The 10,063-nt window shown below is 34.6% G+C and overlaps 1 protein-coding gene across 1 annotated transcript; it reads right to left on the bottom strand.

Annotated features, from left to right (window-relative positions):
- Positions 1 to 194: 194 nt before the first annotated feature.
- Positions 195 to 2,383, bottom strand: LOC132745402 (probable leucine--tRNA ligase, mitochondrial). Its single transcript, XM_060734315.1, has 4 exons — positions 2,214 to 2,383; positions 1,689 to 1,810; positions 886 to 1,052; positions 195 to 430 (listed from the first exon to the last, which is right to left on the bottom strand). Exons 1-4 carry the CDS (start codon positions 2,358 to 2,360, stop codon positions 195 to 197), a joined length of 672 nt encoding a protein of 223 aa, XP_060590298.1. The 5' UTR covers positions 2,361 to 2,383.
- Positions 2,384 to 10,063: the final 7,680 nt, after the last annotated feature.

Raw genomic sequence — 10,063 nt, 5'->3', positions numbered from 1 at the left:
AGTAAATTTGTTTATTTCAAGAATGTTATTTCTTCAAAATCTTGAATCTTGGGCATTAGATTATTTACAATCACTCATCCTTTATCGCTATGTACTAAATTCGGGTTATATTAAGCGGTTACAATTATTGAATACTGAAGATTGTGAAAAATAATGTTCCAGAAAAGACCGATTTATTACAATATTGGCTGATGTTAGAATTTTTTTGCGGGAAAGCATTCCAGTAAGACTACCATAAATTCATAGCCATACTCACCCACTTTTTCCACATCACCAGCTTTAAGGTACATCCCTGTCTTCTGGACCTTGTAGCTTAAACCTTTCACCATTCCCTGTGTCAGAAGGTTGACAAACAGCTCCCTGTGACATGATATACCCTCGTCACACAGGAAGTGACTGATGAATCGTGCATAGTATAAATGGAGTAATGCTGAAAGTAAAATTAAAGTAAAGCTGGTTGTTGGTTTGCACGATCTGTCAAAACAAAACAAAGCCTTGATTTTTAGTTATATTTAACAAATACTTCAAGTAATTGTCGGATATTGACATTACATATGATATAAATGTTTGGTGCTAGAGTTGACAATTATTGGCCTTTTTTGTATAGGTAAGTGTTTATTAGCAAGCATTTACAAAATTAAATTGGTTAAGAATTTCCAATTCAATTTGGTAAATGCTTACTAATGAACACTAAGCTATGCTTGAAATTATTTTATAAACAGTCTATTTACTAAACAGTAAAACTGGTTAATAGTAATCTGATTTACCAAAGTAAATTTGAAATCTGACCCTCTCCCTATTGAGCTAAGTAGGCAAACAATTTTTCTAAACTAAATAAAAGTAAATTTATAATAAATTTAATATACGAATAACATGCTGCAGTACCATGTTCAATCCCTCCTATATATAAATCCACTGGCATGTATTTCTCGGCTATTTCTCGTGATACTGGAACTTCCCCGTTCGCATGATCTAAATATCTCAGGAAGTACCACGATGAATCCACAAATGTATCCATAGTGTCTGTCTCACGCTTTGCTGGGCCACCACACCTGAAATATATACCTTATTATAGCTATTTCTTTTTTATAACCATTTTTTTAAGGAATTAGGTTTTTTGGAATTTTTCAATTGGTTTGGTTAGAGACCCCTTGTGCCCTTTTTTTATTGTATCAGACTGGGCAAATCATGAATGAATACAACAACAACCTTTCATAAGCTATCAAGATGCTACCTTATTCACATGAAATAATCCAGAGTCTTGTTGGATGATACCCGAGACAGGTACGAGATCATCAACTTCAACTACTTCACCAACTGTTAAATCCCATCAATGTGGACAAGATTAAATCTTGGCTTTTCCGGCCTCATGTCAGAGTATCACAAGTCCCATGGAACAAAATTAGTGACTTGTATTTTAAGGAAAGATATGAAACTATTCTTTAGGCTCTTAACCCTAGAATTCCATATTTTATTAGATGAAGTGAAGAGTCTGCTCTTTCTAGTCAGGAACCAACATTTAGAATGTTAACTGAGAAAAAAAATCTTTTTCATCAAGTCAAACTTTGTGAATATCAGCTTGTTTAAGCATACCTTTTTCTCTATCACTGTCATTTAACAAACATACTGTTATTATGTTAGAACTACTTCTGAATCACTTGTTTCCGTTTCACAAAAAGAATACTTACTTTGGGCATTTCACATTAAGCCATTGTTCATCTTGTGCTAGGACTGAGCCACCTTTACTGGTAGTAGGTTTTGTTGTGTCCGATAGGACCACAGGTAAGTCTTCCATAGGTACTGGCACAGTCTGGAAAAATGAAAAACAGAACTGATATAAAACACAAGACAAACAAGAACACCATAGGAAGAAAAGTTTGGTTCAGAAAAGGCATGAAATTTCTGTTAATAAGTCAAACACTATTAGGTTAACAAATAAAAAAAAAATGGAAAAATAACACAACAAAAACCAAATATGGCAATAGCAAGTCAGAACCATATAGGAATAGTTGTTTCCATGAATGTAGGAAAGGTATATGTTCTAAGTCTAAAAAAAATAAATATATAGTTTTAGAGTAAAAAGGTACAAAAAATGGTACATTTAACAATCTGAAAACTGACACTTATTTAAGAATAGCCTCAAACACTATTAAAACTATATCAAGTTCTCAACATAATTATTTCCATTTTCCAATCAAATACAACAATCATACCTTACAAATATCACAGTGTATAACAGGTATCAGTGTACCCCAGTATCTCTGCCGGGATATAAGCCAATCTTTTAGGTGTGAACTCACTGGCTCACCGCCAAAACCTTGTTCCTGCAAATATAAAATACCTAAATTTAGTTCATACATTTATAGTTGTGAGAAATTGTCAAAAACCCTGGGTTTTCAATGTTGGCAAGGGAAATAGTCAAAAACACAGATTGGGGGGTACAGCGATACTGACATGGGAAATTGTCAAAGAACCCAGTTTTTCTTTCAAAACTAGCAGAGGAATTGTCAAAATTAATACAGGTTTTCTATTAAGATTGGTAATGAAAATTGTCAAAAACCCTGGTTTTCTTTCAAAATTTACAAGGAGCAAAAACCTATTTTCTATCCATATTGGCAAGGGAAATTTTTCGCCGACTAACCTTGTTTTCTACCAAAATTTGTAAGGGAAAATTTGTTGCAACCTAATGTTTCCTACCACTTTAGACAAGAGGGCCATGATGGCCCTAGATCGCTCACCTGACCAATCAAACTCATCCAAACAATTACCTAGACAAGCAATCTGACCAAGTCTCATGACAGGTGAGTCAAAAATGTGACCACTACAGTGTTAACAAGGATTATCCATATTTGAGCAGTGTGACCTAGTTTTTTGCCCAGGTGACCCATATTCAAACTTGACCTAGAAATCATCAAAACAAACTTTCAGACCAATTTCCAGGATACTTGGATCAAAACAGTAGCAACTAGAGTGTTAACAAGATTTTTCTATTTTTAGCTCCGGTGACCTAGTTTCACATGCGATTTCGAACTCATCCCAGCAATTACCTAGACAAGCATCCTGACCAAGTTTGATGATAATTGAGTCGAAAATGTGACCACTAGAATGCTAACAAGGTTTTTCCATATTTGGGTGGTGTAACCTAGTTTTTCATCCAAAATGACCCATGTTCAAACTTGACTTAGAAATCATCAAAACAAACTTTCAGACCAATTTACAGGATATTTGGATCAAAACAGTAGCCACTAGTGTGTAAACAAGATTTTTCTTTTTTTAGCTCCTGTGACCTAGTTTTTCATCCGAGATGACCAATTTGAACTCATCCGAGCTATCAACTAGACAAACATTCTGACCATGGAGTGTTAACAAAGTTTTTCTATTTTTAGCTTCGGTGACCTACTTTTTCATCTGAGATGACCCATGTTCAAACTCATCCGAGCTATCACCTAGACAAGCATCCTGACCAAGTTTGATGATGATTGAGGCAAAAATGTGACCGCTAGAGTGTTAACCAGGTTTTTCTATTTTTAGCTCCAATGACCTACTTTTTCATCCCAGATGACCCATGTTCGAACTCATCCGAGCTATCACCTAGACAAGCTTCCTGACAAAGTTTGATGATGATTGATGCCAAAATGTGACCGCTATAGTGTTAGCAAGGTTTTTCTATTTTTAGCTCCGGTGACCTACTTTTTCATCTGAGATGACCCATGTTCGAACTCATCCTAGCTATCACCTAGACAAACATCCTGACCAAGTTTGATGATGGTTGAGGCAAAATTGTGACCTCTAGAGTGTTAACCAGGTTTTTCTATTTTTAGCTCCGGTGACCTACTTTTTCATCCGAGATGACCCATGTTCAAACTCATCCGAGCTATCACCTAGACAAACATCCTGACCAAGTTTGATGATGATTGAGGCAAAAATGTGACCTCTAGAGTGTTAACAAGGTTTTTCTATTTTTAGCTCTTGTGACCTAGTTTTTCATCCGAGATAACCCATGTTTTAACTCATCCGAGCTATCAACTAGATAAGCATTCTGACCAAGTTTGATGATGATTGAGGCAAAAATGCGACCGCTAGAGTGTTAACAACAAAATGTGAACGGACGACGGACAATCATCGATCCTAAAAGCTCACCCTGAGCATGCTCAGGTGAGCTGAAAAGCAGGGGGCAGCTGCACACAAATGAAACCTCTTTTTACCTTGAAGCTACAAAATTATTATTTCTAAAATGGTGCCATTATCACAAAAATCACAAAAGGTACAAGGTCATGGCACAGATATGATGTGGGCAATCTTTTTCTATGGCCTTTAGGTGTAATATTAACCTAAGACCTCTGACCTAGGATGTGACACTACATCTCATGATGGTGAACATTTACATGTATATGGAGTAATACTGAACTTTTCCATGCACATAGATGATAAGCACCAGAAAAAATCTTCAATTTTCATCATCTCCAGTTTCCTTGACTTTGCACATATGGATCTGATTCATGGATAAAATCCTTAGCCTCAAGATGGTAAATAATAACAATCTCTCTACTCAAATATTTTCATATTATTAACTTTTGACTTTGTAGTTTGTTTTTGGGGGAAGCGGGGTGCATTATCCTCTCAAAAAGAATAGTTCATTCATTTATAAATATGAAAGAATTTTGGTTTATTTATTTATTTATTCTTTTATTTATTCATAAACATGAAACAATTTTGTAATAATTTAACAAACAATTAATAAACAGATTTTAACTGACAATACTAAACACTTCTGACACTTTCAAATCTGTATTTTTTTATTTATTTTTTAAACACAAATGTTACACCTTTCTTAGATAAGAAAATTTCATGCACTTAAAAAATGTAACATCCATTTTGTACTTTCTACAATGTACCATTCTAGTTTATTGCAGTGAAAAATTTTGCCCAACCTTTTCTATTCATAGCTAGGTCAAGGGCTCACAAAGAGTATTAACAATTAGAACCTTGTATTATTTTGTGTAAGTTGTGTAACCCCGGTCAACAAGTAACTATGTATTGTATCTTTCTATTGTAAATGGGAGGGGGAGGGAACGCGTCCTCCTACAAATGAGATAGCCTCATGCTTTAATGCTCTTTCTATTACTTATCCCAGTGTAGCACTTGGATAACCAATTTCACCATTTATATAAAAGTGTAAACACTGTAAAGAGATCAAAAAAAGAATTAAATTAGGATTAAATTTTTTAAATAAAACATACGCAGAATCTGCATGTCTGTTAAACATATCAAGCCCCACACTGTTTTTCATTTTCCAATGATAAACAAAATTTCACAAAAAATACATGATTCATTATTTTTGCATGGTTATAAAAAATATCCAAAATACAACAGATTTGAATTATATGGCATGTTTGGCTTTGAGTTGTACAATAAAGGTTATGACCAAATACTGTAAGGGTCATATCATGACTTTCCAACTTTAATAGCACATTATTCAGCCATAAGCCTGTGCCCTAGTAGAACCATCAGCATTCTGTAGCTAGCATACTAGTAGTAGCTTCCACACATGAAAGATTTCAATTTACTCGCTGGATTCAAACTCACAGTAACAGGAGCATGTGGTTGAAGTCAAAGCCACCGTTACCACCACACCAAGTAGACCCTCTGGCTAAATTCAAACACACAGTAAACAGCAGCATGTGGTTGAAGTCAAAGCCACTCTTACCACCACACCAAGTAGACTCTCTGGCTATATTCAAACTCACAGTAGAGAGGCATAAGTGGTTACAGCCAGAGTGACAGTTACCCCCACACAAAACAGGCCTTATTTGCTACTGTCAAAACCAGAAATTGGCATCAGTCATGACAATTGCCAACCTGAACCTGTCCCTCTGGGTCTTGTTACACTTTCTCCACTGGTACCTTCCACTTTTTACACCTGATTATGAAAATAATATACTATAGTACTATAATACAACAACAATACATTTTTTTTTATTTCTCAATCTATGATTAAATTTTCTTCTTTTAATTAAGTGCACATATTAAGCTAAAATTCATATGTAATACTAAATAGTTCAACCTATAACAGAAACAGAAAATCAAATATTAAATATATTTCAAGACCTTTAATGATTCTACACAAACCCATTTCAATAAATCTCTACAAGGTGTGGTTCTATACAATAGAGAAAAACATAGTCTCTAAAGAATGTCCAAAACAGGAAAATCAAAATTGTTGCAGGCCTGGTTTTATCAAACCTGTACACGAATGGCAGTGGTTATTGCAATCTACCATAAAAAAAAAACCAAGCAGTCTTGCACTGGCTTAACCTGATATCAACACTTAACATGAAAATGGTGAAATTATTTTAACCAGTTTTCAGTATTCTTTCAACAGAAAAGGAAAATTTCAACATACCATGCCACGGAGATTCTAGGATCAAGGTAGTGGAGTTTAGAGGTTCCGAGGGCAAATTCCTTGTTCTCAACCTTAGTTGTTGCTTGTACCTCGATCAAGGTAGTAGAGTTTAGAGGTTCCGAGGGCAAATTCCTAGTTCTCAACCTTAGTTGTTGCTTGTACCTCGATCAAGGTAGTAGAGTTTAGAGGTTCCGAGGGCAAATTCCTAGTTCTCAACCTTAGTTGTTGCTTGTACCTCGATCAAGGTAGTAGAGTTTAGAGGTTCCGAGGGCAAATTCCTAGTTCTCAACCTTAGTTGTTGCTTGTACCTCGATCAAGGTAGTAGAGTTTAGAGGTTCCGAGGGCAAATTCCTAGTTATCAACCTTAGTTGTTGCTTGTACCTCGATCAAGGTAGTGGAGTTTAGAGGTTCCGAGGGCAAATTCCTAGTTCTCAACCTTAGTTGTTGCTTGTACCTCGATCAAGGTAGTGGAGTTTAGAGGTTCCGAGGGCAAATTCCTAGTTCTCAACCTTAGTTGTTGCTTGTACCTTGATCAAGGTAGTGGAGTTTAGAGGTTCCCAGGGCAAATTCCTTGTTCTCAACCTTAGTTGTTGCTTGTACCTCGATTATTGTCAGCTGTTCTTTTGCTCTGTTATATGCTTTTTCTTTCTTCTCATATAACCTAAAAAAAATACAAAAGGTTTTAAAACTGAATATTTAATCTTATTACATGCTTTTCAGTAGAAAATTTAACATTTTGATAATTTCACAGTAAAATTATAAATTGTTAATTTAAAAAAAATTATATTCTGATAAGTTCACATATTCTGATGATATTTCACAGTGAAATCATTTTTTTTATTTCACAGTAAAAAAAATCAAACAAGAGAGCCGGTGTTGAGATATTGTTTAGATGTTGTTTTCTTATTTTAGCTCTGGCAGCTATTTTATTAAACAGTTCAGCCTATCACTGTGGGAGGTGAGCTATTAAAAGATGACAGAAACAGTAAAGGAAAATGAACATTAAACCTGGCTGGGGATTGAACTGTTGACCTTGATCCCCTAAGGTGGAGCCAATTTTGACCCAGGGGTTTTATTTCAACAAACATGGTAGACATACACTAGAACATGTTTCATGCCAAATATCTAAGCTCTACCTCTTTTGGATTTTCACAAGAAGATTTTTTTTTAGATTTTACTATATATATAAAAATAAAAATAAATGACCCCTGGGGCAGGGCCAATTTCAACCCTAGGGCTTTTATTTGAAGAAAGTCGGTAGACATCTACTAGAAGATGTTTTATGCCATTTATCATGCAACTGCTATGGTAACTGCCCGATAACACTTGCCTGATAATTATTTTTGATATCAGGTCAGTAACCTGATATCAAAACTAAGCCCCGCCCATTTTAACAGACTTTTTTCAATTGCTTATATTCTCATATAATCAGCATGTGAATTCTACAATGTAATCTCGTACCCTCACAAGTCTTGAATCAAGATGCGATATTTATTTATTTATTATTTCAATTACGAATAAATTAGATAGCGAATAGAACTTTAAGCATCAACTAGATGAAGTGACGTCATAGTTTATATTGCAAATGACATCATCGATGTGCACGTCATACTATACATACATGTATAATCATAACAAACGGGCTAGACGATTTTCTTTGAAAACTTGTAAATGTTTACTTTATTTCGCCAAATTATTATTCAACAAGAGCCCGGTTTGAGCCGGATGATGCTCCCCGAATAGGTTTTGGACACAGGAAAGTACAGCTCTTGTAGTTTCAGAGTTATGTCCGTGGAAAAAGTTCGAAGTGCAATAATTCCAAAATTAGGCAAGGCAGAGTTAGAGTTCTTTGCGATGCACTTCTAATCAATGTGATCTATCAACCTACAAAGTTTCTTGATGATATCTCTTATGAATTCCGAGTTATGTCCTGGACAATTCAAAAAGTAAAAATAAACAAAGGGCAATAACTCCAGAATTAGGCAAGGTAGAGTTATGATTCTTGTGCACTGCACATCTACCCATTGAGATTTATCTACCTACAAAGTTTCATGTTGATATCTCTTATAGTTTTACAGCTATGTCCTGGACAAGATTTTTCTAAAAGGGGAGATTATTCAAAAATAAGGCTTAACAGAGTTATGGTTCTTTTGCACTGCAACTCTACTCAATGAGATCTATCTACCTACAATGTTTCATGTTGATATCTCTTATAGTTTTAGAGTTATGCCCCGGACAAGATTTTTCTATAAGGGGAGATAATTCAAAAACCAGGCAAAATAGAGTTATGGTTCTTTGACACTGCACTCCCCCTCGATGTCCTCTACCACTGTATGAAGTTTCAACAAATTATCTCCAAGGGTTTTCAAGTTATGTTCCGGACAAAGTTCAAGTTCAAAGTGTTAAAATTAACAAAGGGCAATAACTCCAAAATTAGGATGAAAAGAGTTATTGTTTTTATGCACTGCACATCAACCCATTGAGATCTATTCACCTACAAAATTTCATGTTGATATCTCTTATAGTTTTAGAGTTATGCCCCGGACAAGATTTTTCTATAAGGGGAGATAATTAAAAAACCGGGCAAAATAGAGTTATGGTTCTTTGACACTGCACTCCCCCTCGATGCCCTCTACCACTGTATGAAGTTTCAACAAATTATCTCCAAGGGTTTTCAAGTTATGCTCCGGACAAGACACCGGACGGACAGACGGAGGGACGGACAGACGGACATACGGACAAGGCGCCGACTATATGCTCCCCCGAAATTTTTGGGGGAGCATAATAATAAATGAACACATTGTTTCTTTTAAAAAATAAGACGCATGTTTGTGTAGCTTGTGTTTGATTGCCGATTTGACTTTTGTTTGATTGAAATTATTGTGAACTTTTGAAATTGACAATTCAAGACAAAAGTGCAGTAAACTGTAAATTTTATGTGATTCTTAGAGCTTTTTTCGATCGATGTTTAAGGTAAGAATTTTATCGTGTTACAGTCTGTTGTATATATACATTATCACATGAAATAATCTCGAGTCGAAAGAAAAAATGGCCGCCATTTTAAATACAAATTCAGGGGCGGAGGAATTTGTTTTTAAGAATTATTTCTTTGAACAGAAATGTCCATTTCTACGAAATTCGCGTTTTAAAAGTAGATTATTTTGTAATTATGACAGTTTTTATGTGTTACATGATAAATAGAAAAACATGCTACTGTATTATGGAAAAAAATCTCATGCACAAAGTTTATCAATTGCCTACATTTCATGGGGTTCAAGCCCTCTTTATCAAGGGGTTTGCTGTTTATTTTATGAATCACATATAAATCATCTTTTTTCTTACATTTAGTTATTTACAAAAATTACAGGAAATGACAATCACATCATTGTTGCCAACATTAGAAATTCTACAAAAAGTGATAATTATTTTTTTTGCCAAATTTGCAAATCTGCATAATGAAGGAAAATAGTATTTATTACTAAAAGTGAGTGATACTTCATTCTGAAAATAATATAATTATGTTTTTCAATGAAAAATATTATGTTTTCACAGATTCTATTTTATTTAAATAGACAGAATTATAAACATAATTAAACTTATATTATCATGTATTTTTAGAATACATTGAAAAATTGAAAAGGGACTTTAATCTTTTTCTCT

Source organism: Ruditapes philippinarum, unplaced genomic scaffold (genome assembly GCF_026571515.1).
Source record: "Ruditapes philippinarum isolate M1 unplaced genomic scaffold, ASM2657151v2 ctg2328_1_1_1_1, whole genome shotgun sequence".
NCBI classification, from domain to species: Eukaryota; Metazoa; Mollusca; class Bivalvia; order Venerida; family Veneridae; genus Ruditapes; species Ruditapes philippinarum.
This window is presented reverse-complemented; position numbering and strand designations above follow the sequence as displayed.

Excerpts from the sequence above, each read along its gene's own strand:
- LOC132745402 (XM_060734315.1), bottom strand. The coding sequence starts at position 2,360 with ATGTATGAACTAAATTTAGGTATTTTATATTTGCAGGAACAAGGTTTT. Across the intron at positions 1,811-2,213 it reads TACACTGTGATATTTGTAAG|ACTGTGCCAGTACCTATGGA; the intron begins GTATGATTGTTG and ends TCATTTTTCCAG. Across the intron at positions 431-885 it reads TATAGGAGGGATTGAACATG|CATTACTCCATTTATACTAT; the intron begins GTACTGCAGCAT and ends TTTTACTTTCAG.